At 41.8% G+C, this 20,856-nt stretch overlaps 1 protein-coding gene across 3 annotated transcripts in view; it reads left to right on the top strand.

The window, feature by feature from the left end:
- Positions 1-20,856, top strand: part of CHD6 (chromodomain helicase DNA binding protein 6) — a 238,513-nt gene that overhangs the window by 190,492 nt on the left and 27,165 nt on the right. For all 3 annotated transcript variants that reach the window (XM_049779100.1, XM_049779101.1, XM_049779099.1), the window contains exons 25-29: positions 1,500-1,603; positions 6,756-6,885; positions 9,199-9,259; positions 19,481-19,541; positions 20,223-20,439. In XM_049779100.1, the coding sequence (XP_049635057.1) occupies positions 1,500-1,603; positions 6,756-6,885; positions 9,199-9,259; positions 19,481-19,541; positions 20,223-20,439 (573 nt within the window). The remainder of the gene's footprint in view (positions 1-1,499; positions 1,604-6,755; positions 6,886-9,198; positions 9,260-19,480; positions 19,542-20,222; positions 20,440-20,856) is intronic.

Here is a 20,856-nt window from a genome sequence, read left to right as displayed (position 1 = left end):
TTGGCTTATACTCGAGTCACTAAGTTTTTAGGGTAAAATTTGGGAGGGGGTCGTTTATTGTTTCCAAAATAGAGCTTGGGGAAATCCTAGGATTTCAGGGAGTGAGGCTGCACTGCTTAACTGTCAGATACTTTGACCCATAGAGGGTGTTCATAGATAGCCTCTCTCCTCTTCCCCATAACTGTAGCCTTCTCTGTCCCCCTCCAGCTATTCTTATTTATGGAGAACACAAGAAATGTTGATATCTCAACTTTGCTTTGAGAATATCAGGACCCCAGTTTCTTGTCTTTCTTCCCCTACGGTCTGCTAATGGGTGCATTGGTCATAGGAACACTAAAGGAAGCTAAAAGTAAAAGGCTATTAGCATTCCTACCTCGGGGGCAGTTTGTAATGAAAATCAATCACTACAGACACTTATTATCTTCTATGTTTTCTGCTGTAGTCACTGATCATAGTCACTGATCATTTCCAGTAGGGTCAGAGAGGTTAGGTATTTTGCTTCACTTTTTGAGTTATATGACTTAAGAGAACTTAATACCTGATGAACCTTTGATTCAAGTGTTACATGGCAGTTGTAGTCTATTGAATTTGCTCCTTCCCTGCCTTATATACTTCCTTTGACATGTAAACAGATGAATAGAAAAAAGGCATAACTTGTAAAGGATGACACCACTGCGTTGCCTTTTCTCTGTTTTTGTGACTCTGACTCTCACTGGTCCTGTTGAGATTTAATATTTGATTGTGGACACAGTTAATTCAGGAGAAGTTCAACACATCACTTAGGTAGAGCTGTGGATGCTAGAGTGGAACAGATGGGTCTTTGTTTAGAAAGGTATGTCCCAGGTAGACTTAGAAAGGTTGTGGCAAGGGACACCCACTGGGGGAGCTGGGCCTGTCACAGTACAAAGCTTCAAGCACTGCAGAGAGACCATCCCAGGGGCTGGTTGGAGGGAGTAAGGCATCATAAGTTAGATGTTCTCTGATGACTTCAGAGACTACGGATAGAGATGACATAAATGAAAACTGTGAGCTAAGCTCCCACAAAAGCTGTCAGAAATTGAACAAGAGCTCAGAGAGGACTTGATGACGTAAGTCTGGTAATTCTTCCTTTGTCTACTCCCTGGGGCAAGTTACAGTCATGCCTTTGGCCAGGCGTGCAGGTTGTGCAGTTTTTGATTAGTTTGCCCCCAGCAGACCATTTAGCAGACCTCCAGCAGATTATTTTTTGTAGCGTCACACATACCAGTACAGGCTCATTTGTTCTCACATAATTAATGCTTGAATTCTCTGCCTGTTGAATTTGTAATTCAAATCAAGATGATTTAGGTACTGTTTATTTCAGCATTTGATTATGCTTGAATCCTACCATTTGGGGTATAGTCTGCCTTTAAATGACTAATATATTGAAGACTTCTGTTGTGATTCAGAATTCAGCCAGTATCTCTTGTATTGTTCTGGCTGTGTGGAAGGAACTTTGAGTCTCTGCCCTTCCTCCACAGGGAACTGGAAGTGCTTCTGCCTGACATAGACTATGTGGAAATCCCCGTGGATTGGTGGGATGCCGAGGCCGATAAGTCTCTTCTGATCGGAGTATTCAAACACGGCATGTATTCTAGGGGATGTTTGCTCCTTTCCTGAAAATTCACATCCTTTTGCGTGTCTTAGAAGGTAGAACCTTCCCTTTGCCCTCTTAGACTTTTGACCTGATGACTGTATGCACTGGAAAACTGCAATAACTTGTTATCAGTGAAGACCTTAAAACAGTGACTAGCCTCAAAGAGCTTATTCAGTATGTATCTTCCTCCTGAGCCTTCAGGAGTCTGCACTGATCTCTTTTACAACCCCAGCTCTGACCTGGCAGCTATTTTTACATTGTAAGCACCCTGGGTGTTTTGGTTTCCTTGTGTCCATGGAGTAAGTGAATGGGGAAAGTGTTAGGTTTTAGTATTTCTATGTTTGCAGAGAATTCTGAGGTCCTTATGTATAATTGCATATGCCCAGCATGTAGCTCTTTCCCCCTATTGTATACAAGTTTAAGATTAGAGGTTGTTATGGGCATTCTCTTTCTTTGATGTGGTTCCTAAGAGACTAAAGGGAACCAAGGTTTGAGTAGTTTAGAAAAATTGAAATAAGTGCCCTGATTTCTGATTTGGTGTCAGCCCCTACTTTTGCTTTCAACCAGTTGTTGAAATGAATAGTGCCGGTTGATCCACTGTAATTCAAATCTTGCCTGCCAGATGAATTAACAGAAATCTCAGACAGACACTTGAAGTTTTAAGTAGGAAGAGTTAGGTATACCTGGCTTTCATTGTCAGTTGTGCCACTTAGTAAAAGTAATAAGCCTCTCTGATCTGTATTCTCACCTACATAATGGGGAAGTTTCCAAACAACCTATGTAGAAGATTGTCTGAAGAAGAAATGAGACTGATTATAGAACCATATTCAGTACATACTAAATACTTGCTGTAGCTTCACTTTCACTCTTACTCTCCCTTTAGAAAGTTCACTTTTAAAAGTATTTTTTTAATTAAAACATTAGAGTTACAAATCAGGTCCTAATACAGATATCTCAAGCAGACAATGTTCCAACACCAGTCCTACCACCAGTGTGACCTTCCTTCTACCAGTGTCCCCAGTTTTGCTCCCATCCCCTAGTCTTCCCACTTAGCAGACACATGACAAATTTACTTCATTTTGGTTTGCTTCAACAAAGCTTAAAGGAATAGCAAATAGAATTAACAGAAAATAAATTAACAAGTCAATTTGTGATGATTGGTTGCCTTATGATTTTCACCTATGTAAAGAAATTCAAATAATTTACTCTGCACTCAGGAATTACTCCTGGTGAAGCTTTGGGGACCATATAGGATGCTAGGGAGCAAACCTGGTTGGCTGTGTGCATGACGAGCATCTTACCCATTGTTCTATCTCAGAAGCCTACTGGCTATTTTTATTTACATAAGAAGTTTTCAATTCTGACATCTGATATATATTACATTAATTTTTTATTTAGTAGTTTTACTTTCTAACAGATGCCCTATGAGTACAATTTTTCAACATCTGCAGGCCAAGCAAGGGTACGTGTAAGCAAAGCTTAACAAACTATACACATTATGATAAGGGAATACTTCTGAATCCTGGGCTCTGGTAGTATGAATGCAAGCCTTATAAGAAGTGCCAGTGCTTTTGCAAGCCCATTATCAAACCACCGAGGTTGGGCCCAAACAATGCATAGCTTTTCTGTGCTTGTGAAAATGCCCTATGTCTATACTGTCTACTGTGGAAGCAACTTACCACTGTGACTTTTGACAGTCAAGCAACTGCATTTTGGGGGCAGGGTGGATTGGGTCACACCGGTGGTGCTCAGGGGTTACTCCTGGCTCTACGCTCAAAAATCGCTCCTGGCAGGCACAGGGATGGGATGCCGGAATTCGAACCACCATTCATCCTGAATCTGGTGCATGCAATAATAAATAAATGCCCTACTGCTGTGCTATCTCTCCAGCCCAAGCAACTGCATATTTTTTGGGGAGTTATCAAGCATTGCTCAGGAGACCAGGGGCCCACCTAGCAATTCTTAGCAAATTAAGCTGGAGGTTCAGAATAGTGTCTGAGGATGTGCTGCTCAGGTCTTTCGGTGCCAGGAATTACCCAAACTACCATGGTGGTGTTCGGGGGCCTTCAAGGCCATATCTTGTTGCCAGTGGAGGTCAACTTGATTTGCAGAGCCATGACTAAGGACAATGTGTCTAAATTCGAGGAACCTCCCCTTAAAACAAGGATTCCGGTGTTGTGCAGGAAAACCCAGCCTCTATGCTCAGAGTGAGGGCACAGTGCTGCCACACCTGCAGGCTCACTCACTCCCTTGGACCAAATTTGGATTCCATTGAGATTAGGTTAGATTAATACCTGTGATTGGCTTCTTGAACCTGTTAGAATCCTATTAAGACACCCTCTTGATTTCTCCTCCCTATGTATGAGGCATTTAGAAGACACATTCTTCTTTGTAAAAAAAACATACAGCTATTTGTTGCCAAATGTTTTGTGAACCTTTGAGGAGGCAGAGACTGGGTGTCTCTTTGGTCTACAAGCTCATCTTTTTTTTTTTTTTAATAGAAAAGAAAGAGGACAAGGTAAAGTTACAGTGGAAGGACAATCACCCATAAACAGAATTCTCAGAAGTCCCCTTGCTGATATCTTAACTTTGAACTTTCAGCCAAAGAACATTAAGAAAAATAAAACAGAACCCATGTACAGTTACTTTGTCCCTCAAGTCCCCAGATTGTAATACAGAATATTTCTTAGCAGCACACAAAGTAATCTAAAGCCATTAAACTTATGTAAGTCCTTAAACATTGAAGGCATAGTACTTTTTTACATTTCCATGCACATGCATATTAGTTTAAGTTGACCTCAAAAGTTTAAGTGGGTTGTTTTTCTTAAGGATTAGAGTCAAAGGAGCACAGTAAAAACGGTGTTAGAGTGGCAGTTATTGTTTGCATAGGCCTACCAAAATATGAGGGACAGCTCCTCCCCCTAGAGTAGGAGGGGAAGCCTGAGGAACCTAAAAGAGTCCACCTGGAACCCACTTCAGGCCACCTGAGCTGGCACCCAGGGAAGACCTGGACCTGGAGTCCAGGGGAGAAATAGGGAACGGCTGGGGGCCTGCCAAGCCTCCCAGCACCCCCCAAGCTAGGGAGAAGGCATGGGGTGTCTCCTAGCCTCATGCTCCTCCCCCCTAGAGTAGGGAGGGGGGAAGCCTGAGGACCCTTAATAGAGTGCACAAGCTCATCTTGAAGAGTCCAAACAAAACATGAAAATCCATATCTTTTCAGAGGGAGGAGTAGGTCCAGACAATAGCAGGAGTCTTATCAAGATAGAAACATTGAGGCCAGAGAGATAGCACAGAGGTAGGGCATTTGCCTTGCAAGAGGCCAACCCAAGACCAATGGTGGTTTGAATCCCTGTGTCCCATATGGTCCCCTGTCTGCCAGGAGCGATTTCTGAGCAGAGAGCCAGGAGGAACCTGAATGCCACTGGGTGTGGCCCAAAAACAAACAAACAAAGATAGACTCATTAAGGAAATTTCTAGCTAGGGTAGAGCATGAGGAAAGGGTGAGATAACCTCTTCCTGCAGTGGTTATTGGAAGAGAATCTGGGCACATCTGATTCATTCAGTCAGTTATCGTTTATTAGGTGACTGTCATGCCCTGGGCTAGGTTCTGAACATATAATATTGAATAAAAACAGACACTGGTTCCATTCTACAGTGTCCACAGTCTCAAGAAACAACCAGTAATCAAATAACTACCCTAAGGACTAAGTGAGTGAATAAAGAGCTTGAGGTACCACAATTTCTCAGCATGTGCCTTGTGTGGGCAGCACCTGTCACGGAGATGGCCAAGAGATTTATTTAACTTTGAATTACAAGTTAAAGTACCCACAGCTCCTCTAAAAAGTACGAGACACAGCCTGCAGGGTGAAAGTTAGAACTACACTAGCCCTGATATCAGAACAAAGCGTTGACTTCACCAACGCAGCATCATCAAGTCAGGTCTCTTACCTGGTTCCTAGGTACAGCATTTTATTCTCCTTGCCTAATATGGATGCTTGTGAACAAACTGCACAGGGAGAGTTAGCCTTTGACTGCTAAGCACAGAACAGAAAGATCAGTTCCTCTGTGCTCCATGATAGTTTGATGTGTCCTAAATTATATTAGGTTCGATAACATTCTCATTGGGCATTTAAAAGTAGAAAAGTGTAAAAAAAAAAAAGTAGAAAAGTAGTTTATTTTCTTTTGTTGCACTCCACTTTGTAGTCTCTCTTCTGGATTTAAAAAATAAATTTAAAAAAGCCCCATATGGAGTCAGAGAGAGAGATAGTACCAGTGGGTAGGGTTCTTGTCCTGTATGTACGGGGCTTAATCCCCAGCACCCTCTATATTCTTTTGAGTAGTGCTGGATATGGCCTAAAAATAAAACAAAACAAACCTATCTGTTGTTGACTTTGAGAATATATTGGGGTTAGGATTTTATCCTAAGTTTATGAGTGCAGCAGAGATCAGTGCATTTTAATTCAACTCAATCACAATAGTTCTGATATTTCATTCTTTGTATCTTTATTTTCATCCATCACTTTGTTAATCTAGATAACACTGAACTGTAGGGACAAGAGCTATAGCACAGCAGGAGGACGTTTGTCTTGCATGTGGCCAACCCAGGACAGACCTGGATTCGATCCCTGGCATCCCATATGGTCCCCCGAACCTGCCAGGAGCAATTTCTGTGTGCAGAGCCAGGAGTAAATCTTGAGCACCACTGGGTGTGGCAAAAAAAAATAATAAATCACAAAAAAAGTTGAACTGTAAGATAATAAGACCCATTTAGGGGTTAACAAGATGTCAGCATTGAGAGGCATATAGGAAATTCCAAAACTGACTTGCCCAATTCCCTTTTCTGTGCAAAAGCAGCAAACAATTGAGAAATCTCTCTCTCTCTCTCTCTCTCTCTCTCTCTCTCTCTCTCTCTCTCTCTCTCTCTCTCTCTCTCTCTCTCTCTCCCTCCCTCCCTCCCTCCCTCCCTCCCTCTCCCTTTCCCCCCCCCCCCTCTCTCCCTCCCTCCCTCCCCCCCCACAGATTCATGTGCACATGCTTTCATTTTTGGGTCTGGCACTATAGAGGTCTACTTTAGCTCAAGAATCTTGCCCTTTTGGGATTTTGAGTTCTGACTCTGCTGTTTCTCATTACTCCTACTCAGGGTATGAGAGGTACAATGCCATGCGAGCTGACCCAGCTCTTTGCTTCCTGGAAAAAGTTGGGATGCCAGATGAGAAGTCCCTTTCTGCAGAGCAAGGTGCCACTGATGGGGCCTCAGACATTACTGAAAGGTGAGAAGCTATGTAGGACGCTTTTGTTTTTTGTTTTATTTTTTATCAACACCCAGCATTGCTCCTGGATCTGCACTCACGAGCTATACCTGTGTGCTCGGGGGACCATACAGGATACTGGTGATCAAGCCCACATTGGTCATGTGCTAGGCAAGATAGTAGCTGCTGTACTGTCATTCCAGCCCCAGAGTAGGGCTTTGATAAGATGTGGCAGCCTGAATTGGTGGCTCCTACTCCACAAAAGGCAGGACCCCCAGAGGTCTTGCCTCATGGTCTCACAGCTTCCTTAGATCCTGCCACCTAAGAATTGCTTTCTAGAAATGCTGCTTTGGTTACACTTCAGTACCTTGATCTTTTTCTTTGGTTTTGTAAGTATTTGGCTTTGAGCCAAAAACCCAGTTCTCTGGGTTCCCCATATTTGTGCACCTTTGTGTCCTAATTCATAGCTAGCTCATCATCTTTTGTCTGGTCATAGAATTCTCAAAGAAGATTCAGGCTAATATAAAGCTTTTTTTTAAAAAGGCCTAGCCTGGGACAGGAGAATAGCACAGCTCCAGGGCATTTGCCTTGCACAAGGCTGCCCAGGATGCTGCCCTTTACTGAACATGTGTTCGAATCCCAGCATCCCATAAGGTCCCCTGAGCCTGCCAGGAACGTTGCCAGGTGTCTGTGACACAAAAACAAAAACAAAACAAAAGCCTAGCCAATATAGACTTCTTAATCTTGAAATTCCTTAAATAAAAGCCAAGCATTATTTAAGGAAAATCGGTCTGAGAATAAGATGGATATAGGGTCTATGAGTAAGGTTCTTCATTGCCATGGCACTGTACCTTGTCCATTGTTGAATGTCCCCCACCATACTTCCCCCAAAGAAAGGTGTTAAAAGCATCCTCTTTGTTTAATTCATTGTTAGCATAAACCAGAATGTGTACATTCACAGGTTACCTAAATGTACAGCTCCAAACTGTGATTCTGCAAAACATATAGTTAGAAAATATGTTACTTTCCATTTTTCCTTAATCCCTGATGAACACTTTAGCTACCATGATGGTTTCTGCCCTCAAAGTGTTCACTCTGATGTTAATAATTAAGATGCATTCCAGGAGCTGTTAAAAAATAAAATACACAAGTGGCTGGTGGTACTAACGTTAAGAATCCTTGGATCAGGGAAAATAGTGCCTGAGTCAGATACAGGACTGTGGCATGATGAGCTTAAATTTTTTTTTTTGGTTTTTGGTTTTGGGGTCACACCCAGCGGCGCTCGGGGGTTACTCCTGGCTCTCACTCAGAAATCACTCTTGGCAGGCTTGGGGGACCCTATGGGATGCCGGGGGATCAAACCCATGTCCACCAAGGGTCGGCCGTATGCAAGGCTAACACCCTACCTATAAGCCCTGAGCTTATAATTTTTGTGGGGACCTTTCAGTGGTTTGGCAGGAAAGGCAGCAGTTTTGAAGGATAAAGAACATTTGCTACAGAACGACTTCCAAGTCAGTTTTTAAAGGAATCATGAAAACCAGGTCGGCATTAGTTCACCACAGAAGATGTGAGACAGTTTGCTACACATTATTTGTTACAACACAAAGGCAAATGGCATTAATAGAATTTAGATCGATATAGGTCAATTCGAAATGATTATCATATCTCTCCATAGTGTCACTAAAGTCAGTGTCATAAGTATTTAATGGGCTATGATTGGTGCTAGTTGATCCTTTTGTATTACTGTTTAAGCTCACTGAGCTTCGTAGATTATTATGTAACTTTCCCATCAGATTTCATTGGATTCTGCTGGACTGACACTACTATAAGATATTGAGGTGTCCTGCATCTGTCCAGGATTTATAAATATAAAGCAAACTTAGTGGATTGGCATTTTGATAAGATTAAGTCTTAAAGCTGGGCCTTTTCTGTCAAAGAATGTAGGTTATGGAGTTGGGCTGCTGTAGTTCATGTAGAAAGGAGAATCTATCCCCAACAGTTTTGGTGGCCATTATTTTCTTTTGAAGCTTGGTACAGGAGCCAAGCTATTTTTCTCTTAGGTAACGGTTCATGGACAGTGATCCCCTTTTCTCTGATAGTACCAGGTTGAACAGATAGTCTCTGAGTAAGGGTCTCACATTAAAATCACAGTAAACTGGAAGTCTTTGTTCATAAAAGTGAGACTTTGGGATAGGCAAGTTGTTGAGGTGTGTAAAATAATAGACATAATGCTCCCTGGAGTTATTTGGGAGGTTTTCTTGCAAAAACTGTACTTGCAAAATAGCCCCTTAGGTGGTGAATGATGCTTTTTTTTTTTTTTAAACTTGTATTTAGAGGCACCGTGGATAAAGAAGATAATGTTGAAGACAAAATAGATGGCCTCCAGAAACAAATGGTGAGTCAGATGTACTTTTTTGATAGCCCACAAGACCTGTACTACTGAGCTAGAAATCCACTCCCACCCAAATGCCCCAGAAAAAAAAAAGAGAGAGAGAGAAATCCCTACTTAATAGTCCTCTTAAGGGAGTTGTTTGCATTACTGCTGCCCCATTGCACTTTCCCAGCATTTTATTATAATAGTTGTCAGCATGCTCTTATTCTAATAAAACTTTAGACTTTGAAATAGCTAGATTTTGGGGCCGGCGAGGTGGCGCTAGAGGTAGCTTGCAAGCGCTAGCCAAGGAAGGACCGAGGTTCAATTCCCCTGGCGTCCCATATGGTCCCCCCCAAGCCAGGGGCAATTTCTTTGCGCTTAGCCAGGAGTAACCCCTGAGCATCAAACGGGTGTGGCCCAAAAAAACAACAACAACGAAAAAAAGAAATAGCTAGATTTCGTATGCCGTCTACATGTTGTAAGATACAGTACAGAGTGATCCCATTTTTATTTCTAGTCCCCCCCCCAACTTAGAACTCTTAAAAGCTATGAAAATATTACAGTTAGCATAAAGCTGGGAGATTAGACATTTCCCGGACCGTATATACTGGTCCCTGGTGTTGGCCCCTTGGAACCCCTTCCGTCTGTTCATGCCTTCTTTCACCCTCTGTTAATCCATAATAATAACGAATGTGTGATTATTATAATAATTTCTGTAAGTTGTCATTTTATGAATACTATGTAATGTAATCATATAAAAGATGACCCAAAAAAAAAAAAAGATGACCTTTGGAGGGGCCGGAGAGATAGCATGGAGGTAAGGTGTTTGCCTTTCATGCAGAGGGTCATCGGTTTGAATCCCGGTTTCCCATATGGTCCCCCGAGCCTGCCAGGAGCAATTTCTGAGCATGGAGCCAGGAGTAGCCCCTGAGCACTGTGACCTAAAAAAAAACCACACAAACACACACAAAGATGACCTTTGGAATTTGACCTTTTTTCAATCAGCATAGACTAATCCCAGTTATCTGCATCTATAACCCAGTCCTAATTATTGTTAAAGAGTAGTTGTGGTGTGGGTGAACCAGGCTTTATCTCACTGTTCATCTCTGAAGGGCCATCTGTGTTTGCACTTTTCTTTGTTCATTCTAAATACTTGTATAAAGATCACATACAGATTTTTTTGTAGATGTACATTTTCACTTCACTGGGATGAACAATTTATAAATAATAATTGCTGTGGGGCTAGAGCAGTGGCGCAAGCAGTAAGGCATCTGCCTTGCCCACACTAGCGTAGGAGGGACTGCGGTTCAATCCCCCAGTGTCCCATATGGTCACTCAAGCCAGGAATGATTTCTGAGCGCCTAGCCAGGAGTAACCCCTGAGCATCACTGAGTGTGGCCCAAAACTCAAAACAATAATAATAATAATAATAATAATAATTGCTGGATACCAAGATAGTTTCGTGTTTTCACCTCTCTATAAAATTTACAAGCTTGTTTTTCAAAGTGACTATATACTATTTTATATTCCCACCCACTATCTGTTAGTGAACCACAGTTTCTCTTCATTCTTACTTGATTTCAGTAAGTTGTTGCTATTGTTTAAATTTAGCATTTGGATAGGTTATGTTGTGCTTTTAATTAGCATTTTCCTAATGCTAATGTTGTCTTTCTAATAACATATGTTTTCTCATATCTTTTATTTTCTAATTGCTTTTGTTTCTTCATTTCCTTTTGGAGTTTGTTTTGTGTTGGTGGTGGGGTTAATGTTGTTTTTGCCACACTTAGTGGCACTCAGGGTTACTTCTGGCTCTGTGCTCAGAAATTATTCCTGGGCCCGGAGAGATAGCACAGCGGTGTTTGCCTGCAAACAGCCGATCCAGGACCAAAGGTGGTTGGTTCGAATCCCAGTGTCCCATATGGTCCCCCGTGCCTGCCAGGAGCTATTTCTGAGCAGACAGCCAGGAGTAACCCCTGAGCACTGCCGGGTGTGACCCAAAAACCAAAAAAAAAAGAAAAAGAAATTATTCCTGGCAGGCTCAGGGGACCATATGAGATGCCTGAAATCAAACTCAGGTCAGCCATATGCAAGGCAAATGTCCTCCCTGCTATGCTATTGTTCTTGCCCTTATTGCTGACTTTTTAAGTTTGTTTTCTTTTAATCTTTTCCATTTACTAACTAGTCTTTCATTAGATAGATGGCTATGTAGATAGATAGTCCCTACTACCAAGTAGTTTATCTTTTTACCCCATTCACATTGTCTTTACAGTTTTAGACATACAATGTTCTAGCACCAATCCCACCTCCAGTGTCAAATTCCCTCCACCTGTGTTCCCTATTCTCTAATGCCTGCCATTTTAACAGGCACCTTTTTGGGTTTCATGATTTCAGTATTGTTACAAACTCTGTGGTTTGAATATTTAGCTCTAATTTCTTTTTTTTTTTTTTTTTTTTTTTTTTTTTTTTTGGTTTTTGGGCCACACCCGGCAATGCTCAGGGGTCACTCCTGGCTGTCTGCTCAGAAATAGCTCCTGGCAGGCACGGGGGACCATATGGGACACCGGGATTCAAACCAACCACCTTTGGTCCTGGATCGGCTGCTTGCAAGGCAAATGCCGCTGTGCTATCTCTCCGGGCCCTAGCTCTAATTTCTTTACACAACTGATATACCTGAATCCCCTTGACTTTTGGGCCCTTCCCCATTATTTTTCATCCATTATTTTTCTTCCTCCCCTTTACTCTTTATTTTTTCCCTCACCTCCCTATACTCTGAGGCCAAGGAAGATCTAGGTATTCCCTCCCCTTTAAAACATTGCATTCCCTCATGCACATTACACTAAATGCCACATATAAGTGATATCTTGTGTTTATCCTCCTTCTGACTTCATTTAATGTGACATCTTCCAGTTCCATCCAGGTTGCAGTGAATTGCATGGTTGCATCATTCCTTATAGATGTATACTGTTCTGTTATGCATATACCACATCTTTACGATCTACTCATCTATTGTTGGACATCTAAGTTGATTCCAAATCTTAGCTATTATACTAAGTAAAGAATAATAGTGTGCATGAATTCTTTCAAACAAATGTTTTTCTGTCCTGGGAATTAATACCCAATAGTGGAATTGCTGGGTCATGTGGCAGCACACTTCTGAATTTACTTCATACTGTTTTCTATTGAGGTTGGACTGGACAACATTTCTACCAGCCGTGGATGAGAATTCCTTTTTGCTACATCGCTGCAAACAGATTGCTCACAGTATTTTTCACATGTTTTCACTGGTTTAGGGTGATTAAGTACATCAGATAAAGATTAACACTCCCCCAAAATCTTAAGAGCCCCATCAAGATGGGGAGAGGAAATGAACAGACATTTCTCCAAGAAACACCAGTGAAGGGCCAAAAAGTGCTCATCACTCATCATGACTTATCATTAGAGAAATACAAATTAAGTTATTAAATCTAGGCCCGGAGAGATAGCACAGCGGTGTTTGCCTTTCAAACAGCCGATCAAGGACCAAAGGTGGTTGGTTCGAATCCCGGTGTCCCATATGGTCCCCCTTGCCTGCCAGGAGCTATTTCTGAGCAGACAGCCAGGAGTAACCCCTGAGCACGGCTGGGTGTGGCCCAAAAACCAAAAAAAAAAAAAAGTTATTAAATCTAGTTTCTTATTCACATTATTAGATACTTTATTTTCATTTTGGTTCAGGGAGGCTTTTTCCTCCATACTATTGTTGAGCCTGGAGAGCAGGCAGGTTTGGCTTGTTTTTGTTTTCAATATTCAACCCTGTATTTGGAAATAGAGGTTCCCTACTTGGTCTTGGCTGGAATGGATATTGTGAACCACTGTGTTTTTTGTTACTGGGGACTGTAGTATACATGTAGCTTAACATGTTATGTCTCTAACTTGTCCTGTCCCTCTGCTAGAGATGGCAGATTTTGTCAGGAATATTTTTTAGCCTATGCCTTTTGGCATCTCTGGTAGCCACTTAACTTTAATGCTAGAATGTCAGATCAAAACAAAGCAAAGCGGGCCCGCGGCGTTTGCCTTGCAAGCAGCCGATCCAGGACCAAAGGTGGTTGGTTCGAATCCCGGTGTCTCATATGGTCCCCTGTGCCTGCCTGGAGCTATTTCTAAGCAGACAGCCAGGAGTAAACTCCAGAGCAATGCCGGGTGTGGCCCAAAAACCAAAAAAAAAAAAAAAAAAAAAAGCAAAGCAAAAACAAGGTATTCACCATGTTTTTTCATAGGTTCCCAGGATTCTTGTTAGGTCTTCCCTTTTCAGAGTTGTTTTGTTTTCTTTTATTTATCTCATATGTAATGTACAAGAGTTTTAGATGTACTTGTTAATGAGAGACAAGGAACACTGTAGATTCTCTTGAGCAGCAGTAGCAGTCTGCATTACATTTTTAAATGAGGTTTTGGGAATTGCATCCACAGATTGAAACCTTCCTGATGCCCCAGCAGCATTTGACCTCATTTGCTGCCTCTGGGTGGTGGGACAACAAATGAGCCTATTAGAATGTAATGGATACTGGGTCCTGGGGTTGACTATAGCTTTGTTCCCAGCTAACTCCATTGTCAGAATAATCTTTCTTCTCCTGAGCACCATCCAAAAGTTAATGATTTTTCCCTGTTGGCTTTAGTGTACTTTGGCTTAGTTCAGCTCTAATTCTTTTAACAGTAACAATGACATCACTTTCCCAGAGTAGAAGATAATTATTTTACAAAGATACATTTCTGTCTCTTCTCAAGGATTAAGAAGTGATAAACTGAACATATAAGCTTCAAGCCCTAGACCTGAAGGAAGTTTCATTGGGGTGGGGGGCAGGTTGTTTATGTTATTTCCCATGATTCCATCTTTTATTCTGTGAAAATTACTTAGTACTCATTGTAGTACAAAACAAAAATTAAACTTAAGACATAATTCAAAAGCTAAAGATACAGATTGTGTATCATGAGTTGTTGTAGTGGTTTTATTTTTAATTATTAATATAACATTGTAATTTACCAAGTTCATAATATAGTCATTCCAGACATTATATGTTCAAACACTAAACCCACCATAAGTGTGACCTTCCCTTCACTAGTGTCCCCAATTTCTCATACCTCCATGTAGGCATAAATTTATTTCATACTGTTTGTTACAACATAAAAGCAAATGGGCGATTTGAAATGATTGTTCTATCTCTCCATGGTGTTACTGAAGTCAGAATCTAAGGATTTACTGGGCTGTGGTTGGTGCTAATTAAGCCTTCTGTGTTAATGTTTGGGCTCACTGAGCTTGGTAGTTCTTTTTTGTTGTTTTGGGGCCACACAGTGATGCTCAGGAGTTATTTCTGGCTGTGCGCTCAGAAATTGCTTCTGGCTTGGGGGACCACATGGGACACCGGGGATCAAACCCAGATCCATCCTGGATCAGCTATGTGCAAGGCAAATGCCCTACCACTATGCTATCGCTCTGCCCCTGAGCTTGGTAGATTTCTATGTAACTTTCCCGTCAAATTTCCTGCGATACTGCTGATTGACACTACTGTAAGATATTGAGGTGTCGCACAGACACATACTCCAGGATTTATAGATCTAAAAGAAGCTTAGTGGCTTGGCAGTTTGATATTGTTATGTTGTAGAACTGTTCCCTTTCTGTCAAAGTATAGGATATGGTGTTGGGTTGCTCTAGCTCAGTGATGGCTAATCTTTCTGAACCCGAGCGTCCAAACTGCCGCACAATGCCCAGTCCTCTCAATGGCCAGTCCGGCCCTGTTGCCAGGTGAGCTGCAAAGCAGACACCATCACACTCGCCTCCTGCCGTGCCGAATATCTTAATTACCGCGAGCCATAGCCATTGCTGCTCTAGCTCATGCAAAAAAGGGGGGCATTCCCCCCGCCCCACCTTGCCCCCCTACACCTTTTGAAAATGCCACAGGAGTATCAGCATGGACTGAACTACCAGGAAGTAGCAGTGGCAGCAGCCATTATTTTCTTTTGAAGCTTGGTAAAGGGTCCATTTTTTTTCCAGGAATATGGTGGTGACTGTGAGTAGGGCTGCTCCATTTTCTGGTGGTGGGTTGAGTGGGTGGTGTTTATTTGGGAAGGTGCTCAACCCCATTCCATTCTGAAAATTAAGGTCCCAGTGTTTTTAGCCTTATAGTCTGATTTCACCTGAGACAATTTAACTGCTTATAGATTTCAGTCACAGAGTTGGGACATTTCTATCAGAGGGTGTTGGGTATAGTACTGGGCTTCTATAAGTGTTCATGTAGAACATGCTCCTCTTCTGAGAATGCCACAGAGGTATCTGCCTGGACCCTATTACCTGGGAAGTATGGGCAGCCATTATTTTCTTTTTCAGAAGTTGGATTTGGGTCTTCATGGTTAGAGCCCCATGTTCTGCCTTTTCTTGTTTGTTTGTTTGTTTTTGATTTTTGGCTTTTGGGTCACACCAGGCAGCGCTCAGGGGTTACTCCTGGCTCTATGCTCAGAAATCACTCCTGGCAGACTCAGGGGACCATATGGAATGCTGGGATTTGAACCATCGTCCTTCTGCATGCAAGGCAATTGTCTTACCTCCATGCTATCTCTCCAGCCCCATGTTCTACCTTTCTAGCCCCTACCTTATTGTGTACTATATGAGATGTGTTTTCCCATAAAAACAGTTCAAATACCAGAGAAATGGTAGTGATATTGTATACTTGCATGGAACCTTAGTCTTTTAGCTGTTGCCATTTTCTTCTGTGTGCTCTAGCTGTGTGAAGTAAGCACTAGAGGTAGAAGTACCCACTTATGAGAGGTAAAGAAATTTAGATTCAAGAGAGTAAAAGGACTTTGCCAGATTCTCATAGTTGATAGAATTAAGACTTCACTAGATCACGTGATGCTCTATTATTTTTTATAGTCAAGGAAATAGTTCCTATTTCATCAGTACATATGTGCTTGCTCTTTACAACAAGAATCTATTCTTTTTTATTTTTATTTTTATTGTGGTCAAAGTGAATTACAAATCTTTCACAGTAATATTTAAGGCACATAGTAACAATGAATGAGGGGCATTCCCACAATCAGTGTTGTCCTCCCTCCACCCCTGTTCCCAGCATGCATCCGATATCTCCTTCCTTTACCCCTGTAATGCTAGTTTAACTTCCCCACTTGTACAGCATGTTGTAGATTGGGTAACAATTCTGTTGTCATTGACTTTGGGTTTGGTGTACAAGTCTGATCGTTTTTTATTTCCATTTAATGTTCATACGACTGTCTGGTCTTGGTACCATCCATTTTTTCCCCCTCAAATTATGAGGCTGAACAAGATGATTCCAGTAATGTGGTTCTATTGGAGATATAAGAATAGATAAGGGAGAAGAAAAGGAAAAACAAAACAAAAAACTAGGAGGAGTCCATCTAGGTGTTATAAATATCCATTTAGAAGAAGAAAAGGAAAAAAAGAAGAAAATGGTAACAAAACAAACAAAAAATAAGGCAATAACTACAAAAGTAAAAAAGAACAAACCAAAACCATCAACTACAGCAAGAATGGCAACCACCATACCACCTCCAGGCTACATCTCAACTATAAAATTGTTCATATGTAACTTTACGTAATAATCTAATAAGCCTTCCAGGTAGGAGAGATTGGGCATTGAAAGAGTTGTTGCAGAAATCATACAAATAAGTTGTTTCCCTGTTGAAATTATGTTTCCTTTATAGGATGTAATGCCTTGAAGTGAGCTTTTAGTATTCATTTACAAAATTAATACCTATGTTAATTGTATTGTGCTTCTTCAAATCCTTAAAATCTAATCTATAAATGAACATCAAAAGCAGTTGGACCAGGATATTGTTTTGATTTTTCTATCTCCCAGTTCTGATCTTAGGCAGGTCAGCAAGCAGCATTTAAAATAAAAGAGGAGCTGAAGAGCACAGAAGTTAAGGTACTTGCCTTAGCTGTTCCTGGTTAGATAACCAGCTCTGCATATGGTCTCCCAGAGTACTACTAGTTTATCACTCCTGAGAACTGGAAGATATGACCCAACCCCCATCCCTACCCCAAAAAAGGAAAGAAAAGAAAAGCCTATTCCATGACTGTGGGATTATCTTTTTAGTCAAACATGAACTTAGACCTGGAAGCAGTCCATAGATTAGCAGAGTCTTAGCACTGCAAGGAGCCCTCATTATTTTTCAATAAGGGATTGGCTACTACTTACAATATCTGGTCCAAGAGCTGTTCAGGTATGTCTCCTGTCCCCTGACATTAGATATTAAATAGCAAGAAACAGTTTTGGCCAAAGAGGGGTGAGCAAACTAGTATTTTTTCCAGTTCTAAATATGTATCACTATACTGACAGAGTCTTGATAACTATGTGAAGTAAAGGGTTTTTCACCAGGCTCAAGTAACCCTCAGCAGTTCTATTCTCATGCTTTTTTTTTTTTTTTTTTTTTTTTGGTTTTTGGGCCACACCCCACAGTGCTCAGGGGTTACTCCTGGCTGTCTGCTCAGAAATAGCTCCTGGCAGGCACGGGGAACCATATGGGACACCGGGATTCGAACCAACCACCTTTGGTCCTGGATCAGCTGCTTGCAAGGCAAACACCGCTATGCTATCTCTCCGGGCCCTATTCTCATGCTTTTAAGAAGAGAAGTACTCTCTAGAAATGCACCTCTGCTCCTCTGTACCATTTCAGTTTTCTCCTTAGGTTCCTTCATGGCCTAAGGGCAGTATTTTAGACTGAAGCTATTGTAGCCATGGGCATCTATTCATTCTTTCTGTCTATAGAGGCCTCAGCACCTGGGTTGCACATGCTAATCGAGGAGGAAGTGGTCACCCTTTCTGCATCAGATCAGATCAATCTTATTACACATTTAGTCATTTTGCATAATTTTATGTGATCCTTTAAAAATATAAGAAGCAATTTATTTATTTATTTATTTATTTTTTGGTTTTTGGGCCACACCCGGCAGCACTTAGGGGTTACTCCTGGCTATCTGCTCAGAAATAGCTCCTGGCAGGCACAGGGGACCATATGGGACGCTGGGATTCGAACCAGCCACCTTAGGTCTTGGATTAGCTGCTTGCAAGGCAAACACCACTGTGCTATCTCTCCGGCCCCAAGAATTTTTTGTTGGAGGAGCACGGCATGCACAAAATGTTTTGCAGGTACAACTATTTGTCCCTTATGCTGACCTAACTCTGAGCTCAAACATAACAAAGTTTTAGCCTACTGGGGTTATCCTGCCCCATCATACAGGTTAAATAAAAGATTGGAGTCAGAAACAGTGCTTTCTTGTTAAAAAATTGAGCCTTGGAAAATAGCATTCTCCCTTCTTTCTATCTGTGAGGCAATCACATAACATATACAGAGCTTTTAAAATTCCATGACTGAGACCAAGAAAGTATTCTTTAAAGAATCCATTAGAGCCAGCTTGAAAAATGCTCCGTTTTGGATAAGCTCTCTGCCTGTGATACTATTACAGATTCACTTCATGCCTCAGATGGAGATTTTAATTTTAAATTCACAGGGCTTTGAGCCATCAGGTCTCCTGTCTGGAATACTCATGTTTTAGGAAAATAACGTCTGTTGCTGTAAAGTAAGCAAACCATCATGAACATGAGCATGATACTTTTTTGAGTTTGGGGGGGTTTTTGTTTTGAGGGTTTTTTTTTGCGGGGGGAGACACACCCGGCAGCAGCGCTCAGGGGTTACTCCTGGCTCTGTGCTCAGAAATCGCTCCTGGCAGGCACGGGGGACCATATAGGATGCCAGGATTCGAACCACCATTGGTCCTTGGGTCAGCTGCTTGCAAGGCAGCCTTGCTGCTGTGCTATCTCTGGCCCCAATACTTTTTTGTTTTTAATGAGCGTGATCAAGGGGTGGGAGTAAAAAACAAATTAGACACAACATTTGTAAAATGATAGTATTAAATTGCAAGTGATGGTGGTAACACAAATATTTAAATCCACATCTTAAAGAAATTAATGCTTATAAATTGTCACTGTCAGGGAAAGCTTGCCAGCACCTGGCTCTTTCAGCTAATTAATCATTCCACACAGTGACTGGAAAGAATCCTATTTTAAAGGAACTGCTTCCTGGCTCTTTTAAACATTGCAAAGCAAAAGTAATCTTTCTTGTATTTTATCATGGTGGTCTTTGAGGTGCTTGTAGGCCGACAGAGGTGGCCCCTTTGCCTGTTCACTCCTCCCGCATATGGCCTGTGTTTACTAATGGTGTGGCTTCATGTTTCCTCAGGAGAATTCCAGTGATGGAGGCGATGGCATTTTTGGTGAAAAGAAGGATGACAGCCGGGCAGGTGAGACTATGTCTTCTGAAGGCAAAGAAAAGTAAGGTCCCAGATTGTAATTACCCTGGAGTTGATATGTAATAAAATGCTGCTTGTTTAAAAGGCTCTTTCAAAAAGCCAAGTAAGTTGACCTTCATTCCATGCTGGAGCCACCTCTGGTACTTGGTTCTGCATGACTCTGACAGGCTTCTCCTGCTGCTGCAGTTGTTGCTGCTGCTGCTTCTGCTGCTGGTGTCGTTGAAGTTCAGAAGTTTAAGGAATCCTATTCTGGATCAAAATGGATTCAGAGAGAGCCAAGAGAATTGAATTTTCATTTATTTTAGTTATTTTTTTAAGCTGGGGGTTTTGGTTTGTTTATTTTTTTTTTTTGAATTTACATTTAATAAAGGTGTTGGCAGTTAGAAGGTCCAGCTACACAAAAGCCCATAGATTTGTCTGGAAAAGGCTACAGAGAGTCTGCTTGTTCAGTTGCCTGAGCCCACGATCTTTGGATCAGTTCTGAAACCACAGAAAGGCTCATTTGTATTTAAGATAACAGCCAGCTGCAACCTGAACTTATTTCTAAAGCAAACCTCGTAGCTGTACCTAACTCCCAGACTGATTGCTGAACAGTAGTTACTCTGACTGTTGTTAAATCACCTTTGTTTTGCTTCTCTTTGTAAATACTAATATCCTCACTGATGTTTGAAGCCCAGGATGGCTCCGACTCAGACAAATCGCCCTGGCCAGTTTCATCTGCTCTCACAGCTCGTCTTCGACGTCTGATCACTATTTACCAGCGATGCAACCGCAAGGAACTCTGTCGCCCTGAAATTCTGGGTGCAGGTAACCAAGGATACTGGGTCCAGGAAGAAATGTTCAGGAGAACCTCAGAAATGGATCTGATCAACAAGGAAGCCCAAAAGAGGTAAGAGACAGTGACCTGAAGGGCTTGCTGAGCTACCCACAGGGCAAACTTGATCAAAGTCAAAGGTGAGGACTGGAGAGCAAGTGTGTTTGCTATTCTCTGTGAAGTTAGGTTGTCTCCAGGTTAATCAAACCCACCCTCTCACTCAGGGTGGCCCTGCGATGACTGCTGTCAGGTGAAATCTAGGACGCCCTCCTGTTGCAGTGTCCATACCCTTTTGATTTTCTAACTTGACCTGCTTCCCTAAGCTAGACCCTAGTTTTTGAGGATGTCATGGGTTTGTTTGGTTTGGGGTTTTGGGTTTTTTTTTTTTTTTTTGGGGGGGGGGGTTTGGTCACACTGTGTGGTGTTCTGGCTCTGCGCTCAGAAGTCACTTCTGGATACCGGGATTCAAACCACTATTCATCCTGGGTCTGC

This window comes from Suncus etruscus, chromosome 9 (genome assembly GCF_024139225.1).
Source record: "Suncus etruscus isolate mSunEtr1 chromosome 9, mSunEtr1.pri.cur, whole genome shotgun sequence".
Taxonomy (NCBI): Eukaryota; Metazoa; Chordata; class Mammalia; order Eulipotyphla; family Soricidae; genus Suncus; species Suncus etruscus.
Note: the sequence above shows the minus strand (reverse complement) of the source record. Positions and strands in the feature narration are given on the sequence as shown.